The 20,427-nt window shown below is 40.3% G+C and overlaps 1 protein-coding gene across 5 annotated transcripts in view; it reads left to right on the top strand.

The window, feature by feature from the left end:
- Positions 1 to 12,867: 12,867 nt before the first annotated feature.
- COPZ2 (COPI coat complex subunit zeta 2) overlaps positions 12,868 to 20,427 on the top strand; it is a 28,377-nt gene continuing 20,817 nt past the window's right edge. For 2 of the 5 annotated variants that reach the window (XR_014028578.1, XM_081344785.1), the window contains exons 1-5: positions 12,868 to 13,071; positions 14,923 to 14,991; positions 17,578 to 17,659; positions 19,063 to 19,154; positions 19,848 to 19,903. Coding sequence is in view for 2 of the 5 variants with exons in the window: in XM_081344785.1 (XP_081200911.1) it covers positions 12,928 to 13,071; positions 14,923 to 14,991; positions 17,578 to 17,659; positions 19,063 to 19,154; positions 19,848 to 19,903 (443 nt within the window). In the remaining 3 variants the exon portion in view is untranslated. Of the gene's footprint in view, positions 13,147 to 14,922; positions 14,992 to 17,577; positions 17,660 to 19,062; positions 19,155 to 19,847; positions 19,904 to 20,427 lie in introns of all 5 variants that reach the window. The other 3 variants (XR_014028579.1, XM_081344784.1, XR_014028580.1) reach the window with 2 other exon arrangements.

Genomic DNA, 20,427 nt, shown 5'->3' on the forward strand with positions numbered 1-20,427 from the left:
TTCTCATACCATGAGACATGTACCAGTTCTTTCAATTCTCTATTGACACGTCCCACTGTTAGGTGCTTTTGACAGCTTGTCCCAAATTTGGAATTATTGGATAAATTTAAAACCTTCTTTGCTCCCTCAGAAAAATATTATATGGGTCAAGGGCATTGTTGGAGACTGTATGACTCCAAATCATGACATTACTATTTGATTGTTTTATTACCTAATCCTTACAAACTGATTGTTAGTTGGATGTTGTGTACCCGTCAGTCTTGTTTTGGATTAGATAGATATACTTTATTAAATTCAGCAACCAATACAGCACAGAAAAAATAAAAAATATATAATAAATATCCATATATTAACCCTAACCACTCTGTAAATCATGTGTATTAGGTAGGCACCTAAATTTAATGTAATATAAAAATTGTAGACACAGAATCTAAACAATCTATAAACAAGTTGAGCTTGCCAATTTAAGGATTAATTGTACAGTTTTTCATTTAGAAGATCACATATTTTTAATCTGAATTTTAGACTAGGTAAGAGATGGAAATTTCACTGAAGCTGAAGCATCCTTGAAATAAAGCTGTATGATGACCTGATGAACTCAACTGCATGTGCTTATTTGGCAGTTGAACTCTACAAGGACATTATACATTTTCCATTTTCTCTCATCAAAAAAAATAATAATGAAACTTTGTTTCTTTTCCTGCCAGCCATGTAGTATGTTATTTTTCTCTTTGTACTAAACCTTTATAAATTATATACATTTTGCTAAAGTAATCCATGAAAAAAGATAAATCAATTTAAATCTTGTCAGAAATCAGTTGTGACAGAAATCAAGAATTTGTTTTTCAGTATTTAATTTATGTAAATGAGAAGGAACTGTTATCTGCCTAACATAGTAACTATGCATGATTCTATAAATATGCTAGTTTATTTTGTCTGAAGGATTAGCAGTACTTTACTAAAAAGCTCAAAACTAGAAAACTAGAAATACTTCAGAAATATTAGTCCAGAAGTTCTCAATATGTTCAAATTTTGAAAACAAGCAAGAACAAAAACAGTTGTTTGAAAGAACAGCCAGAGACATTAAAGAATAGTTAGTTTATTATAAATTATCTCAAAAAAGTAGCCCCAGTTGACAAAGTGATAGAATGATCAACCTTGACATATCTTGTATCAAATATATGTTTGTGGTATTCATTTTGAAACCCATTGCATCATGAGAACTATTTAATACTGTAATTTAATGCTGTGTTTGAAGAGAGAAAGAGCCAACTGCCTGAACAGGTGTGTTGGGTAAGGCAGTGCCCGCATAAATATAGGCGTAAACAGCTTGACAAAGCTATTAATTGGGTTAAAGTGGTAAAGGATCTTTTTCTTTAGAAATGAGGCATCTGAAATGCTTGTTTGGTGACTTAAAAGAGTACAGCAAATGACTTCATGTCTCTTTCACACCCTCTTTGCAATTTTACTTTCTCTAAACAGGTTTTTGGCGAAACCCTAAGTGAGCCAGACAAGTTTTTCAGCTACTGGTTATAAGGAGGAAAATATTTTCTGCCTTCAAAAGGAATTGTTTCTGCTTTTTTGAGGGTTGGAGGTTTTTAAAAGCAAAATAAATATGTTAAAACTCTTGTGATATTTATGCTGTAATTTTTCTGTAAAGGAAAAAGAAGAGAGAAATGCTGGTGAAAACTGGCATTTTTACAGTTATTTTTAATAGCAGAATCTGGGGTGCTCTGGAGTTCCCAAAATGCAGGCAGAGACCAAAATTGCATCTATCAACAAAAATGAAAGAAACTTCCCTCCAGCATATTGTGAAGAACGGTTTGCCTCTAGAAAATCAAAAAGATGTGGGCATCTTCCGTTTCAGCATTTAAAGCCAAGTATGGGGGTGCACAAAAGATGATGTCATGGTTCTGATAGATAAAGCCAAGTAAATCAGAACTCTGAGGCTAGAGGCTTCCTCAAAGAACATGTTTACAAAGTATCAGCATGGTCAAAAGTGAAACCAAGTCTAAAATTCCCTCCAAAGAGTTACACTATTACAAAGTCAAACTTCCCACCCCAGTGCTATGCAATCAGTTACACTCCTCAATAGAATAGTTCAGTGGACTTTCTAATACCCTGCTCAACCCCCTAGCATAACCGATAGAATGACCTTAGTTCCCCACTGGACACAGAGTTGTTTAGACTAGCAGAAATCCTCTGCACCCCCTCCCAATCATGTGGCAACTTAGAACGAGCAAGATGGCTGCAGCCAGGTTTGTTGTAGAGTTGACAGATGAATTAATCAAAATGACATGTGGCCTTAATATGTACTGACCTGCAATAGGAGAGCAGCAGGGCAGTAGCTTTTAAGACCCTTGCTTTTCTTGCTCCTCTTTTTTAGTCATATTGCTGACCATTAATGTTTGTCTAATCTGATTACAATTGTGGAGATAAATAATTACCACACATATGCTACATGTCCTTCTCTATCAGGGCCCTATATTTTAGGCCTTATGGCCTAGGAATGCTTCACTTTGTGAACCTGAGGATAGTCATTTTTTGTAGGTCTCTCATACTGCACTCTTGGAGATCAGAGTTATAATAATTTAGGCTAACATATAGTGTATTGACATTCCCTTGCAATGCTACCCCAAAATTATGGCTTTTATATTCCTGTTGGGCCTGCTGCTGGCGTACCTTCCACCTAATCGCGCAGCGGCAGCCCTGCCTAAGCTACTCGATATCCTCTCGGGGTTGGTGGTTGAATTCCCCAAACTCATGGTTTTGGGCGACTTCAACCTACCGTCCCTAGGAGGATCGTCCGAACTAGCTCGGGAGTTCATGGCTTCCATGACGGCCATGGACCTGTCGCAAATAATTTCAGGACCGACTCATGAGGGAGGCCACACCCCCGACTTGGTTTTCTTATCTGGACGGTGGCGTGATGATATGGGTGGGGGCTCCCCAACCGTTATGCCCCTGTCATGGACCGATCATCACCTCCTACGGCTAGACTTCTGCTTTGCCACCCCCCGCCGTGGGTGCGCGGAACCAACCAGATGGTACCGCCCCAGGCGCCTAATGGACCCTGATAGGTTCCAGGCAGCACTTGGGAACCCACCTGCACTCCCTGCTCACAGCTCGGCGGATGCCTTAGTGGAAGCCTGGGAAAGGGCAGCCACGGAGGCACTTGACCGAGTTGTACCCCTGTGGCCCTTGACCCGGCGCAGATCCCAGCGAGCCCCATGGTTCACCGCGGAGCTCCGGGAGATGAAGCGTCGGAGATGGGGCCTAGAGAGCCGTTGGAGATCCAGTCGATCCGAATCCGACCGGTTGCGACTAAGAATCCACACCAGGTCTTATCTCGCAGCGATAAGGGCGGCGAGATCCAATTACTTCTCCACCCTCATCGCGTCCGCAGATAATCGCCCGGCTGCCCTGTTCAGAGTGACTCGCTCCCTTCTGAACCAAGAGGTGAGGGAGGAACCCTTACAGGGTCGAGCCAAGGAATTCGGTCAATATCTGTTGGATAAAATCGCTCAGATTCGAACCGGCCTGGACTCCAACTGGGCAGAGTCAGAGGAACAGGACATGGGCAGTCTTGTCGACGTCATCTGGGAGGAGTTTGATCCTGTGACTCCAAAGGAAGTGGACAGGATTATGAGGAGGTTAAGCTCCTCCACATGCTTACTGGACCCGTGCCCTTCCTGGCTGGCTTATGCAGCTCGAGAGGGGACACGAGGCTGGTTTCAGGCGGTCATCTCTGCTTCTCTGAGTGAGGGTCACTTCCCCACCGCCTTGAAGGAGGCGGTGGTGAGACCTCTCCTCAAGAAGCCCACCTTGGACCCAGCTTCATTAAATAACTTTCGTCCGGTCTCCAACCTTCGCTTCCTTGCGAAGGTTGTTGAGAGTGTGGTGGCGCATCAGCTTCCTCAGGTCCTGGATGAAGCGGACTATCTAGACCCGTGCCAATCGGGCTTCAGGCCGGGCTACAGCACGGAGACGGCATTGGTCGCGCTGATGAATGATCTCTGGAGGGCCCGGGACAGGGGCCATTCCTCTGTCCTAGTCTTATTAGACCTTTCGGCGGCTTTCGATACCATCGACCATGGTATCTTACTGCGGCGCCTCAGGGGATTGGGAGTGGGAGGCACGGTTCTGCGGTGGTTCTCCTCCTTTCTCCTGGGACGCTCGCAGTCGGTGTTGGCAGGGGGACAGAGGTCGACTCCGAGGCCTCTCGTTTGTGGAGTCCCTCAGGGGTCGGTCCTCTCGCCTCTCCTGTTCAACATCTACATGAAACCGCTAGGTGAGATCATTCGTGGTTTTGGAGTAGGGTACCATCAGTATGCTGATGACACCCAGCTTTTCATCTCAACTCCAAACAGCATCAGTGATGCCCTCGACGTGATGTCCCGTTGCCTGGAAGCGGTTCGGGAATGGATGGGGAGGAACAGGCTTCAACTCAACCCGGACAAGACTGAATGGCTGTACATACCGGCATGCCAGGATACTCAGAGCATTCCATCCCTTAACATCGGGGGTGAGTTATTACCCCCTGTTGATAGGGCCCGCAACCTGGGTGTCCTCCTAGACTCACAGCTATCCCTGGAAGATCACATAGGAGCTGTGACCAGGGGGGCCTTCACTCGGGTTCGACTGGTGCGCCAACTACGACCTTATCTGGACCTGGATGCCTTACGTACAGTCACCCATGCACTTGTGACCTCTCGCCTTGACTACTGCAACGCTCTCTACATGGGGCTGCCCTTGAGAGCCACTCGGAAGCTTCAGCTGGTGCAGAGTGCAGCTGCACGCACACTTTTGGGAGCCTCCCGATACTCCCATATCACACCTCTCCTCCGTGAGCTGCACTGGCTTCCAATCATCTTCCGAGTGAAATTCAAGGTGCTAGTGATGACATACAAAGCCCTACATGGCATGGGTCCGGATTACCTACGGGAGCACCTACTGCCAGCGTCAACACCCCTCCCTCCTGTGCGCTCCCACAGAGAGGGCCTCCTCAGGGTGCCACCGGTCAGAGAATGCCGGCTGGTGGCCCCCAGGGGGAGGGCATTCTCAGTGGGTGCACCAACCCTCTGGAACTGCTTGCCTACTGAAATCCGGATGGCCCCCGACCTTCGCACCTTCCGGCGCGACTTAAAAACCTACCTGTTCCAGCAGTCCGGCCTGGCCTGATAGCACTTGGGGTTTCATTTGTTTTTTACTATTGTTTAACTGTATACCTACCTTGCTCTGTACACCGCCCCGAGTCCCTCGGGAGAAGGGCGGTATATAAAAACAAACAAATAAAATAAATAAATAAATTATTATTTGTCTTGCCTTTACATTTTAGATATGATGGTGATAGCTCCATGGTTTCCCATTAATATGATGCACTGTTTTCTGCAACTCTTAAGCAAAGACTCCAACCCAATAATACCAACCAATCATTAAAATATTGATATAGCTACTGTTCTATCAGTTTAATCCAGAGTTTACTAATTGACAAGAAAAATGTCCACACATGAGTTGCATTGCTCAAAGAAATAAATTGCTTGATGGTGCTGCCCTTTGGATTTCTTGTGGTGATAGTACATTTGAAGTACTTTTTAGAAAATGTGGAATGAAATGTGAATGGGCTTGCTGCTAGGAGAAGGAAAGGGGGAAGGAATTGTCTATGGCCTGGATCCTTATTTTAAGAAGGCTCAAGAAACAAATATGCACTCGCTAGCACTAATGATATTACCCAGTCAGACAGTGAACTATCTGCAAGCAAACAACCAAGCTCAGAGAGCAACAAGGATGCCAAAACCAAATATTTTCTGCATCTCTTCTACTATATTCCAGTGTTACTTATAAGAACCACCTGACCTTCCAGAAAGCTTTGGCTTCAGCACTTTTATTTCATGTGCTGAAAAGCTCAAGGAAAGTTTATTCATGGCACTTCATAAAAGTTTCAGTGGCACCAAATGTTATAAGCTTGTGCTGCTATTTCAAGGCCATTTTCTAAAAGAAACAGCTGAAGGACAATTAAAATTTTAAATATATCTGAAATATCCATTTTAAAAATTAGAGGATTCTTGGTCTATTTCATCCATTTCATTACCAATAGTATTTCAGGCAGGGCTTTTTCAGCTCTACCTCTAGAGCTTGTAATCTTAAGACAAATAACAATATTAACATAATTATAAAGCTAAGAATTGCCATCAAAGTTCACCCTATCCATTTTGCATCATTAGCCTATGCCTTTGGCTATCAAAGCTTCCTTCCAGATTGCCCTACCATATTCCAGTCTGTGTCATATTGTAATCATGCAGTTATATTCATGATATAGTCCAGTTTATAGAGTAATAAACTAAGTTCTAGAGAATTTACAAGCCTTGGTGGAGCGGTGGGCTAATGCCTCCTTAAGTAACACCAGCTGCCTGCAATTATTGCAGGTTCGCATCCCACCAGGCTCAAGGTTGACTCAGCCTTCCATCCTTCTGAGGTAGGTAAAATGAGGACCCAGATTGTTGGGGGCAATAAGCTGACTTTGTAATAATGCCGCTTGGGGGTGTGTGAAAGCCCTAATAAGCAGGCATATACATAGAATGAAGGCTACTGCTAAAGCTTGTAAGCCGCCCTGAGTCTTCGGAGAAGGGCGGGATATAAATGGGATTAAAATAAATAAAAATATACAATTTACTATATAATATACAATTTCCATGTATTCACATAATATTACAGAAATAAGAGTGAAAGTATTAATGCAATTTGGAATGTGTTGTACTTGCCAGAGAGAAAGGTCTCAGTAACTAAACACATCCATCATAAAAGTGATTAAAAATATTTTTTTGAAGGCAAAATAACATCAGTAGGAGGAAAGTGCATTATGTTCAAGAATGAGATAATCATTGTACTGGTGGAATATATAATGAATATATAGATCTAACCCAATATTTTTTTTCAAATGTACAAAGTGGCAGTCCTAAATGCTATTGCAAATTCAGGCCAGGCTACAATGCTGAAATGGAGAGAGCAGTCTAGATATACAAGGCCCCTCAGAATTAACTATAGTCCTTTCAAAGCTCTTCTTTTCTTAACTTCCTCATGACTTTGTTGAAAAATCCAAGTTAATTAACTGCCCTCTTTATGCACTAACTAAAACCTTTCCAGTAGCCTGTTTATCCTCAACATTTCTCATAGGTGCTTAGTATTCCCTTCCATGGAAGCAATTAGTAGCAAAGCATCTGGACCCTTTTCAGATGAACTAGTCATCATTAACATGTTGATTAGATATTGTCTCAAACAATAAGGGAGGTGCTGTATGTTTGGAACTGTACCAAAGATGCACATTTCACGGATAAACTAGAACACAGCTTTACCTGAAGATGAACAAAATTCAAAAATGTATAAAATTATAATCCAGCAGTCCTTAGACATGGCCACCCAAATAAATTAATGTAATTAAATATATCTGTTATTATTTGGCTGTGCTCACAAACCCAGTTAAATGTACACATTGGCTTTTCTATTGTTACAGTAGATTGTGTCATGTTTGTCTTTTGCGTTTTTTGGAAGGACAAATACTGAAGCTGAAATGCAAATACTTTGGCCACTTAATGAGAAGAGAGCAAATTAGTGCAATTTATTTCTTCAGAATAATCTGCTTTCTATGTGATCCAGCTTTTTTCAACATTTCTTCCTTCATAAAGAGATTTGTTTCCTGAGAAATAATGACTGGATACTGTTTAACTTTCTTTAAAGTTTCCTCATTCTGCATCAAGTAAACTTTAAAGAAAATTAAACTGTATGTCAGTGAAAATCCAGCACAGGGGAGAAAAAAAACCAGTTTTTTGAGACACCAGGCTAGTGTGCATTCACGTGCCTCCAATCCTCTTGCTTGCTGGAAAGCCAGATTGGAGTCTTTGGGCTGCTACTTCCAGTCCATTTCGGAGCCAGTCCAAAAGCAAAGGGAATGGTTCCGACCCCACCCGATCGCTGCAGGGCTTCGTTTCCAGAAACCCTCTGCACAGGCTTTGGACAAACTTCAGGACTTAAAAAGCAGCAACCAGAGTGAATGGCTGTTCAAAGGAGGAGGAAGAAGAAGAAAGTGGGAGAAGTCACTACTGAACAGGTGAGGCGCGACAGGTGTCTGGGTGTGGTGAGCCTGGCTGCAGGGGCCCTTTGGTCCTGTAAGCAGTGGTGGGGTGCATGGGGCAGCTCCCCCCTCTCCCCCCTGCCTCGTGGCAGTGCCTCCCACCTCCCTCCCCCCACAGACCACCAGTTGTTAAATTATTTGAAACCCACCACTGGCTGTAGGAATTTTCTGTATCAGATAGAAGCAGGGCTGCTAAGGATGAGGTGATACTAAATTAAATGCCTCCCTTAAATACAATGTGCTTCAACCTTTCTTCCCATCCCTAGTTCCTCCCTGCACTCTTTCTTTCTCCCCAATTTCACCCCAGTTCCTTCTTTCTTTTCCAACCCACCTATGTTGTACCAAGTAACAACATAGCACCTGTGTTTTCTAAATATATTAAGAAGCGAATTTTAGACTTTGATCTGTGGAGGTCTGTACCAATTGTCCCAACATTAATGGCACTATTAGACACCATTATAAAATTCATTTGCCATGGGAAGAGGTACATTTATCCCTTCCATAACTAGGAGGTCCACATTAAAAACGCCATCAGGCTTGGAAATACTCCAATATTTTATTGTCATGGCCCCTATTAAGAATTTACTATTTTCTGATAACTTTTAGCCAGTTAGGTGATAATACCTATGAATTTTGACTGATGTATGATTATGCTTATGATTATAGACTGGACTGAAAAGACAAGGCCACCTCAGAAGTCAGTAGCAAACTCATGTTGCTATGAAAACCACATGTTTGCCACCAGAGTCAAGTCTGATTTAAAGATACTACCTTTAGAGGGGATTTCAACCTTTTACACTGTAATCTATAGGACATCTTAAAATGGGTTATGTTAGAACATTTATGATTTACTCCATTTTTAATAGTTCTACAATATTATTTTTGAATAATATGGACAAGTATCCCAGATAGAGAGACAAATCTATCTTAAAAGTATTATAATTCCTTTCTGCTATAATATTAATCAAACATAAATTAGATATAATTTTTATAACCATATGTTTTAGAATGGGGAAAATTTGTGACTGAATATCTAAATTTGGGCAACCCAAATCTCATCAGGAGAATTTTGCTGTGGACAATATAAAATTAAGAAGATGGCATGATAAAAAGAGCTATGTAGTCTCATGGCTGTTCAAATTTAGAATTTTAGCTCAGTTGTAAAAAAAAAAAAAGTACCCCCTAAGTGCCCAGAAAACTATTTTTTCCCACACTACCACAACCAAATGTTGGTTGAAATAGAGATTTTAGCTCAACAGATGCAATTTTTAGAGGATGTGTTGTTGAACATAACAATATGAATATTGAAAGAACAAAACATTTTTAAAAATAAAAACCCATAACATAACTGTCTTTTATGAAGAGTATGGACTTAGCTCAACCATCAATACATGTTAACATTCATTACATTTCAAGTAAAATCTAGATTTATTAAGAAATATATGAGATAGGAAAGCCTTATTGCTTTCTAACTACAGTACATCTTAAAAGAGACAAGAAAAACAGACATTTATTTTACTAACAATAGGCCACATCACAGTCAGACACAGGCTGGGGTGAAAATCCTTCTTCTTTATTTGCCTATTTCCTAATGGCCAAAATAGTACACGGTTGCAAAACAAATGCTGCAGTCTCTACTGAAATTCTATGGTTATTTCTGACCAAATGAATACAAAGCTATGAAATGCAACATTAAACTCTAAACTAGAATTTATTCTGATAAAATCTGTCTTCTGCCATAAATTTATACTATGGTCTGAAATATACCCATTTTATTCAATTTCTAGCCATCTGCCATGTGAAACTACTAACTGATGCATTTTATTAAGTTATGGAAATAAATATTAAAGGCCAGTTGTTTGCTTTCAAAATGTTTCCAAAGATTTGCTAGTTGAGTTGTGCTGGGTTTAAATTTACTCCTAATAATGCTAACAAGCTTAAAAACTACAAATATCAAAGTGGGAGGAGAAAATAGAAAAATAGAAATGAATTGATAATCCAGGAATCATTAGATGGCTGTCCAATTGTTCCACACCGCCTGTATGTGAGGTATTGGGTTTCTACACAAAGTATTTTGAATAATGGCAAAGCTCATGAGTTGAGAAACATTTTCCCATTTTCAAGATCCTGGGAAAGAGAGAGAGAGAGGGGGGGGGGAAAGGAAGAAAGAAAGAAAGAAAGAAAGAAAGAAAGAAAGAAAGAAAGAGAAAGAAAGAAAAAGAAAGAAAGAAAGAAAGAAAGAAAGAAAGAAAGAAAGAAAGAAAGAAAGACGTCTCATAGCAGATGACTGTAAAATGAGTAAACTTTGTGACCAGTTGTGAAGGCAAACAAAATTCAGGGATGCATCACTAGAGTGATCACCAGCAGGAAAAATGATGTCCTAATCTCACTATAAGGGACGCGATGGCTCAGTGGGTTAGGATGCTGAGCTTGTCAATCAGAAGGTCAGCAGTTTGGCGGGTCGAATCCCGAGTGCCGCGTAACAGTGAGCGCCTGTTACTCGTCCCAGCTTCTGCCAACCTAGCAGTTCAAAAGCACGTAAAAATGCAAGTAGAAAAATAGGGACCATTACAGTGGGAAGGTAACAGTGTTCCGTGCGCCTTTGGCATCTAGTCATGCCAGCCACATGACCACGGAGACGTCTTTGGACAAGCGCTGGCTCTTCGGCTTGAAACGGAGATGAGCACCGGCCCCTAGAGTCGGAATCGACTAGCACGCATGTGCAGGGGAACCTTTCCCTTTCCTTTACCTTAATCTCACTATATAGGATTTTATCAGATCTTGTTTAGAATATTTTCTCCATTTCTGGAGACCTCACTTAAAAAAAGGTGTTGATAAGATTGAGCAAGTTCAGAGATGGGGAACAAAAATGGTACAAGGTCTGAGGGACAAAACATAACAGGAGAGATTAGAGGAACTGAATATGTACAGCCTGGAAGACAGAGGGGGAAAAGGGGGGACATGATTAAAACCTTTAAATATATTAGGAGTGTGAATAGAAATTTAGAAGGTAGTACTTTCAATATTAAGCAAATATCCAGAACACAGGGGCATAACAAAGCCATAACCAAAAGCCAACATGGGTTTGTCAAAAACAGAACATGCCAGACAAATCTTATTGCATTCTTTGACAAGATGACAAAATAAGCGGACCAGAGGAATGCTGTGGATATCATTTACTAGGATTTCAGTAAGACATTTGATAAGGTAGACCACAACCTACTACTAGATAAGTGAGCCTCATTCAACGTGTAGTCTTCAATGGAACTGCATCTACATGGAGGGAAGTATGCAGTGGTGTACCCCAAAGATCTGTTTTAGGCCCAATACTCTTCAACATCTTCATCAATAATTTGGATGAGGGGATAGATGGGGAATTCATCAAATTTGCAGATGACACCAAGCTGGCTGGAATAGCCAACACTCCAGAAGATAGGCTTAAGATACAGAAGTATCTTGACAGACTTGAACATTGGGCGCTATCTAACAAAATCAAATTCAATGGTGAAAAAAGTAAGGTTCTACATTTAGGCAAGAAAAAATCAAATACACAGATACAGTATAGGTGGTACCTTGCTCAATAGTAGTAATTGTGAGATGGATTGCAGAGTCTTAGCGGACAATTACTTAAATATAAGCCAGCAGCTGCCAAAAAAAGCCAACACAGTGCTAGGGTGCATTAATAGAGGGATAGAATCAAGATCACGTGAAGTGTTAATACCACTTTACAATGCCTTGGTAAGGCCACATTTGGAATAATGCATCCAGTTTTGGTCATTACAATGTAAAAAAGATGTTGAAACTCTAGAAAGAGTGCAGAGAAGAGCAACAAAGATGATTAGGGGAATGGAAGCCCAAACATATAAAGGGTGGGCGTGGCCTACTGGGTGGGCGTGGCTAGAGTGCGTATGGCCTACTGGGTGGGCATGGCCAGCTCTACATCATTCGCATCAAGGGTGCCTATGGGGGCCTGGGCAGGAGTGGGACAGATCTGAGGGTCTCTGACAGAAGGAGGGTCTCTGGGCCAGGGCCAAAGCAGTGGGGGCCATTCCCTCTGTTTCCAGGATGGCTTCGTGGGCCACATGAAACCACTTCGCAGGCCAGATCCAGCCCCCGGGCCTTGAGTTTGACATGTCTGGTATAGGGTTTCCTGAGCAGGGGGTTGGACTAGAAAACCTCCAAGCTCCCTTCCAATTCTGTTATTCTATTCTATTCTATTCTATTCTATTCTATTCTATTCTATTCTATTCTATTCTATTCTATTCTATTCTATTCTATTCTATTTCCTCAAGCTGACAAGAGGGAAGTTCAACAATAATGTTAGAAAATATTACTTCACAGTGGAAACTTGGAAATAACTTTCAATGGAGTTAGTGGGTCAATCATCAGTAACTTAGTTTAAACATGCTTGGGATAAACAAATGTCCACTATCGGGGCGGGGGGGGGGAATAAAAATAAAATAATAAATAAAAATAATATTTAAAATTATAAATAAAAAATAGAAAAGAAAAACAAACAAAAACCTCGAAGGGCATACTCGATGGGCCACTGAGTCTTTTTTGCTATCAGTTTTCCATGTTTCTATCAAATCCGAGGCTGCCCTTTTCCCAGAACTTCGCTTTCCCCACCTTCCGCTCTTCTCTTCCGCCGCCTCTTCCCTGCAAGGACATTTTAGGAGTGGTCCTTCATTCTATACTTAGGGGCCGGGAGGGCGGGGGGAGCGTTGCAGCCCAAATGCCCGAATGGGGCGGAGCAGTTCAGTTGGTCTGAACTGAGCTCTGGCGTTGAGCGACCCGAGATGAGAAAAGCAGAGGCCCGGCCACGTCAGCACGACCACCTCGGAAACGCTGCTAGGGGATCCGGAGGAGGAGGAGGTGGAGGTGCGGACCGCGCCGGTGGAGTGCCGTCTGGAGCCATGGAAATCCCCTCTGGTCTGACATTGGTACGCGGGTGGGGAAGCAGCTGCAAGGAAGACGGGCGCCACGGGGGAGGGGGAAGCATCACAGCAAATGCCTACGTAAGAACTTAGGTCTCTAAACTTTTGGCACGCGTTTGGCCAGGCAGAAAAAAAGAGTGCTGGGATACTGGAGAAAAAAAAATCTTCCTAAGAGGGATAGAAACAGAATGAAGTAGTCTTAATAGTGGCCTGATTCTCATTGAGTTGAGTCTCTTGAGGCGTAATCATTCGGACTACAGGTGGAGGGAGGGGTAGCTGAGGAAAACACCAATCCGACCTAAAGTATTATCCAGAATAGGGGTGCATAGAATTGTGAAGTGACAGGGACCCAAAGGGAGAAATGAATATTGAAAGAATTCATACATATCCGCACTGTTAGCTATCTTGGACAAATTCTGATTTGATGTTTATTTGCTTATTATGCTGTCAAGACAGAATCCTTGTAATGTATATTTTGTTACATATTTGCATATACTTAAACAAATTAACAACAGTAACTTATATAGGAAAAGAAACCTTTCTCCCAACCTAGTGGCAGCTTCCTATTATGGTATTGTTTTGACTAGAAATGTAGTAGAATCCAGAACATTAGTACAGAAATTAAAGAAAATGATAGGTTATGATTAGAATTTGGTATGTTAACTATAGACATGTAGAAATACTAGTTGAAATAATGCAAAAGAAAAGTTTCTGAAAAGCTTGTTGAACACCAGGGACCTCACTTTCTACCACTCAACCCAAGATATCACAACCAACCGAAGCGTAAGAAGCATAACACTTCCACACATCAAAAACATCTCAGAAACCACCAACAGACTACATGACATAATTGTGCAACACAAACCAACTAAAGTCCTCCAAACTATCCTAAGTAAGCCAAAAGACTCAACAGCCCCAGAAGAAAAAATAAGAGTCACCTCCAACGTTCAGTGTAATGATTGCAACAGCCACTACATAGAGCAAATAGGCAGAAGACTAAGAGAATGCATCCATGAAACCAACTAGCACAAGACATGATGAAATATTATTCTCAAAATATATGGACAGACTTAACCATAATTTTAACTGGGAAATCACGACCATCTTAAACCAAACCAAATAAAAAATGCTAGAGAACTGCTGGAGTCTTCAATAGACACATAGACATAAACAACATCTACATACTGTGCAAAAGAAACAATCAACAAGTAAAAAAAGTAGCAAAAAGCCAATACCTCGTTATCAGCAATCAATACCCAGAAGAGCATAGTTTAATAGCAAGATTGATACCAGACCAACAATTAAGAAGTGAACAATACTCCAATTAAGGAACTGCCAAACAAACCTAAAATAAACAGCCCACCCACCTCCCCAAAAACCCTCATCACCAAGACCACCCCCACAAACACTGACAGGACAAGCCACTAGAGCAGGGGTCCCTAAACTCTGGTCCATGGACCAGCATTGGGCCGTGGCATGCCTGAAACCGGGCCATGTAAACAAGCAAAGCCCCATGCATGGGATGCAGGCAGTACATGAAACCACGCCCCCTCTGGTCCGCAGAAAAAACTCTTCACGGAACTGGTCCCTGGTGCTCAAAAGGTTGGGGACCTCTGGACTAGAGTATAAATTGAGAGCAAATTCCACTCCCTACCAGCATTGGTGATGTGGTGGAAATGAAATGTCTGCAAGAAAACAACCATGTTCAGAGAGCACCTAGGACCCCTTATTTCAACCCTGAGATACAAGCATTCTCCTTTATCAGTGCCTGTCTTTTCAATTTATTTGAGTAATTATTTTACTGTCTGAATATTCTGAATCTTGCAATAAAATAAAACCAATTAATGTTGATCCCAGGAACCATCTCTGTACACCATTAAAGCAATTTTCATCTTGGACAGCTTTGGGCATCGGCTTTTGGCCAAGGTAGGATACATCTAGCAATTTTTGTTTGACATTTTGCTTACTTATTGAAGGATTGATAAACTTAAGGACAAGGAGAGTTAAGAAAACTGTCTAAGGTGGAGAATATGATTCCCTTCTTTTGGCTTCCACTCCTTCCTTCTCCTACTTTCTCACAACAATCCTCTGAGGTGCATTGGGCTAAGAAAGAGTGACGGATAATGACCCAGTTTCATCCCACCAGCTTTCATTACTAAGGCAAGACTAGCACATAGAGTGTCATGGTTTCTGATGTCATAACCTCTAGACCAAAGTGGCTGTTTAGTTCACAGGATTACCCCTTCACACAGTTCATTATTTCCCCCTACTATTTCTATATATCTATATAATATTGTGTTTACAAAAATACATTTGAGGCATCTGAGCGTCATCTTGGGGACCTCTGAAATTATCCAAGAGAATTATCCTCTTTCTAAACAATTTTTGCTGCTTGAAGCCAAACATCCTATGATTTCTGTCAATTGCTTCTTACTATAGGAGGGAAAAATTTTCTCTTATATGTCAGCTTTGGTCAGTGTCTCTGCATTGTAATATTCTGACAGGGAAAACATTTTCACTCCCAATTCATCACTTATATCTCATTGAATTCATTTCCTCCTCAGTGCTGTTTTTATAAAGCTCCATTAAGTGACCCAGCTGCCTCAGCTGTCTACTTCCTACAATAAAAAAGACCAACTCTCCAAGCAGTTCTTTGAAATGAAAATCATCTGTTGGTCACTCTTATTCTGCATTTTCTACTACATAATTTTGGAGACCAAGGGAGCAGAATTGCTGCCAGATCACACATAAACAACAGGGTGTTTGCGGATATATTGAAGTTCTTAAATTCTAGCCATCCTATAGAATATGTACATGAATGATTTTACTTTGAAATCAGTTTCACTTATTCCAACAGAGATTACAACTTAAGCCTGGAATCTCCATTATCATTACTGTAATTGTTATTACTGTTAATATCAGTCATCCACTATCTTTCATCTAAAGTGATTTTACAATCAAGGATAAAATATAAATAATTAAAATATAAAATAATTATCTAAAGCAATTGTTGACTAACTCCCATTGAAAGTACAAATAAATAAGTCAATTGAATCAGTGATCTTTACTTTTAGTAATCATGATAGGTTTGGTTGATATATTTATTATGTAGGCAATTGTTTTATAAGAAGTCAATTATAGATCTTACTCCATTGTTCAATACCCATAATGGTCTATGCCAGTTGCTGCCTGTTATTGGTGCTATTGGCCACATCTGGAGTTTGATCATCATCAATCAAAATAAAGGTTAAGAATTCCTTCAAATTAAACACAGCTGTTGGTGAGTATATGGGCAGGTCAATATACTTTCTTTGGTACCAATAGGGAGAGAGTTTGCTAATGTCTTCCACTCAGATTTTTTTTTACTTCCTAGTATAGTCCTCAACTTATTTGTTTAAAGCATTGTTTAACACAATTACAAGTTGGGCACTTGATAACCAGTTTGCATTTACAGTTGGCTGTAGTATTTTGCAGAACTGTGATCATGATTTGTGAATTTTTTTATACCAATTTCTGTCAAGAAAATGTCCGTTGGGGAAGCTAGATTAGCCTAATGTCCATAATGATTTGCTTGCCCACTGTAAAAACTGTCATAAAATTGGATCTGACCTGATTTATGGTTAAAATTCTGCTCCCAGTTGCATTTGTAATTTGAGGACTATTGTAGTTCTTGATTTCCTGATGAACTCCTATCAAGTATTAACCACTACCAACACTACTTAGACTGAAAAAAATCAGCCAAAATCAATTAGGTGTTGTTAACAACTATAGATTATTCCAGGCACTATGAATGTTGTCTCTGAGGATGGAAACCCTAATTGATCATGATTTGTATCATCCTGGAGAGAAGCCTATGTGTGTTCAGTGTTGCTCTTGAGGCCAGAATTTAGGTCACAGAGATCAGGACCCTATTAAGGAGAGCTGCAAAATAAATGCCCACTTTATTCTGTAAGTTAAGTCTCCCTCTCTCTCTCTGCCTCCCTCCCTCCCTCCCTCCCCCCCCCTCTCTCTCACACACACACACACACACAGAGAGAGAGAATTAAGTTTAGCATCTAAAATTACCAGTGCACAGATTATACTTTGGAGAGAATCACAGAGATGAACTTAGAAAAGGAATGAGATGGCAGTTAAAACAAGTTTTAAGCCAAGGACAGAATGACAACAAATAAGAGAACATTAGAAAAAAAAGAACATAGGTGATAAACATTTTGAATTATTAGAAAAGGCCATAAGAAAGAGTAATTATATATGGGGAAATTCTGTATTTTTAAAATATATTTTGCCTGAATGTTTTTGGAAGGATATGGTACCCCATTTTCCATAACCAACACAGCCAATGGGGAGGAATGATGGAAGCTATAGTTAACAACATTCTTTGGGTCAAAGTTCTCTCCACTGGTTTAAGATGTATGATGGTCTTGGATAAAGATAACTGCAATTCACAAATCGTTTCCCATCCCCTCTGTTGTGTCTACCCTCTTTTAAATCTCCTCTTCTGGCCGTCCACAGTATTACGACAACACATTTTCATCAACAAAAGAACAGAAGAGCTTTGAGAGAAATGTCTTCAACAAAACCCATAAGACAGAGAGTGAGTAATTTCAAAACTCAGCAATTGGACTATCTGGTCTGCTGAACAGACACCTTTCATTTAGCACTTCTGGTCTCCTTCCTGTGTCACAAAATGTATTTCAAGCAGCCAGGGGCAACAAATAGCATATAGAGCAGATTTATTCAACACACTTGACTATGCTAAAATGAAGTTGTGCAGTTTATGGTTCAGAGTTTATGAGAAACTCTTAGCCTACAGTATAACCCACACTTTCATGTTAATCCATAATATGGTTCATTTGCGGCCATGGCATGCATGCGATTGTAGCAATTATGTTTTGTTAATCTGAGTTGGAGGTTAAGCCTGTCCTATGAACCCAGTCTAGCAGAAGCAAAGAGGCTAGTAGTGGGTGAAATGGGTTTAAAGACCTCTTTCATAAACTTATATGCTCAAGGCACATTTTTATACCTTAGAGCAGGGGTAGGCAACCTTGGCTCTTTTATGACTCGTGGACTTCAACTCCCAGAATTCCTGAGCCAGCATAGTTGGCTCAGGAATTCTGGGAGTTGAAGTCCACGAGTCATAAAAGAGCCAAGGTTGCCTACCCCTGCCTTAGAGGAAAAGCCCTCAAGGCAACATTTGATTGTGATCATGAGGGCAAACATATTTTTCACCTAAGCTCAGGATTGGGCATGCTTTGAAAATGATTCAAAATTCAGGTTTTTGGACCAAGAGTCCCCAACATCCAGGCCATGGCCCACTAGTGGGCCACTTCCCATTCAGAACCAGATCGCATATGCGGCAGGCAAGCACGTGCATAGTTCCATTTGCATGAATGGTGGGCACTCGCACTCACTCACATGGAACCATCCCCTCCGGGATCCCCTGGGCCGCCAAGCCAAAAAGTTGGGGACCACTGCTTTGGACCTTATACAAACATGAACAACATGTCTCTGCTATTTACTGAAACAGCCAATCTTTTTTTAGACTTCTGTGCAAACATGAGAAAGGCAATTGCATTGAAGGAGTTGTTTTATTAAAGTTAACCCAACTCTTAAAGCAGGCATTTTTTTCAGGCTAGAAAAAAAGGGGATTGCATTAACAAGTAGCAGGAAGAGGCTGCATTCATGGTTGGGCAATTTCCAAAGCACAACATTCTGAATTATTTTCATAACAGGCACAATTCTACTGCTACCAAATTAACTGTAGGTCTGGTTGCCAGTAACTCAAATTTGCAAATTTGAAAGATTTTATTTTTTAAAAAACATATCAATAGTGCCTAGGGTCAAAAGAAAGCTTCCTTTTGAGTCACAATTCTTGAATTATGCAGATGTTAGATAGATATAATCAAAATAAGATAGGACAAATCGTCATCCTCTTAGTTTTTGGATACTTTGAACACAATGTTGATATAATTCTCTCTTTCTCTTTTTCTCCCACAGGTGAGATTGCTTTCTTAGAAGGCTTAACTATAGTCTATAAAAGCAGCATTGATCTTTTCTTTTATGTGGTGGGGAGTTCCCATGAAAATGAGGTAATCTGTCTTTTTAAAATAATTTTTAAACCATAGGCAAATAAGCAAAAACTGGCGAAAGAGTAGGCAAAATAATATTCTATATTTCATTTTTATTGCTTCATTTTTAAATTGTAAACAGCCTTTTTCATCTACTAAATTGTTTATCATTTTTTCCCTTCTGTTTTTAAGTTTATAAGCTAACCATCTTCCTGGTTTATTTGCATTTTCAAAAATGTTTTGCTTTGCCCTTTTAATTTGCTGTGCCAGTTTTTCTGATTCTATTAAATTTAATTTATGTTTTATTATTTCCATTTTGTTCCATTTTCTTTTGTGGGTTTATTTGTAGTTCAAGTTCTATTTTTTTTTAATTCTTCTCTTAACAACTGACATAGTTGTCTCTTTTCTTTATTTTTTTCCACCATGTATGTTATCGCTATGCCTCAAAAATATGCTTTGGCTGTATCCCATACATTTTGTAATGTTATATCTTCTTTTTATTTTCTTTGAAGAAAAATTCCATTTCCATTTCACAAAATCACCTTTGTTCAAAAAGCTAATATGGTACTAGGTGAAAGAGCCGTGTGGAAACCCCAGTTTGATTCTGCTTCCAATTGATTTCTGAAGAGCACTGTTTAGGCAGAAATATATGCTTAGATCAGATATTAACTGTTATTGATAAGAGTTTCTTTTCTGAATCCTATTTTTTTCCAGTTAATGCTGATGTCAGTTCTTTCCTGTCTCTTTGAATCCCTCAGTCATATGCTGCGGTGAGTTACCTTTGATGCTTCTGTTACAGATTAAGGATCACTTTATCAAGCTCCAAAATTATAGACTGGAGAGCAGAAATTATGAGAACTCATTGTGTATGAATACATTTGGATAATCCCAGTTGCACATTGCTGTCTATGGTGACCTGGAACATGGCAAGAAACATTGTCTTTAGAAGGAAAGACTTTGGTTAGTCTATGCATGCAAGCCAAGTTGCAAGCTCTAAGAAAAGCAAATCTCTCAAGAAATGTCTATAATTTCCTTGGGTTTCTTTGGCATTTTAAAAGCTAGTGTGTTTGTTGTTTGTTTAAAAGATTTATATAGCCATTCATCTTAAGCAATTCTGGGTGGCTTATTGCAAATTATCATTTCTGACCTAAACTTGGCTGTGTGAATTGACATTATATTTTCCCTAAAGGAATTCCTTGTATGCAAACATGTCCTCTGAATTATGCTGTCCATTATTGGCCTCCCATTGCATAGAAGTCTATTTGGAGAACAATATCTGAGGTTCTTCTTCAGG

This window comes from Vipera berus, assembly GCF_964194415.1.
Source record: "Vipera berus genome assembly, chromosome: Z".
Lineage (NCBI taxonomy): Eukaryota > Metazoa > Chordata > Lepidosauria > Squamata > Viperidae > Vipera > Vipera berus.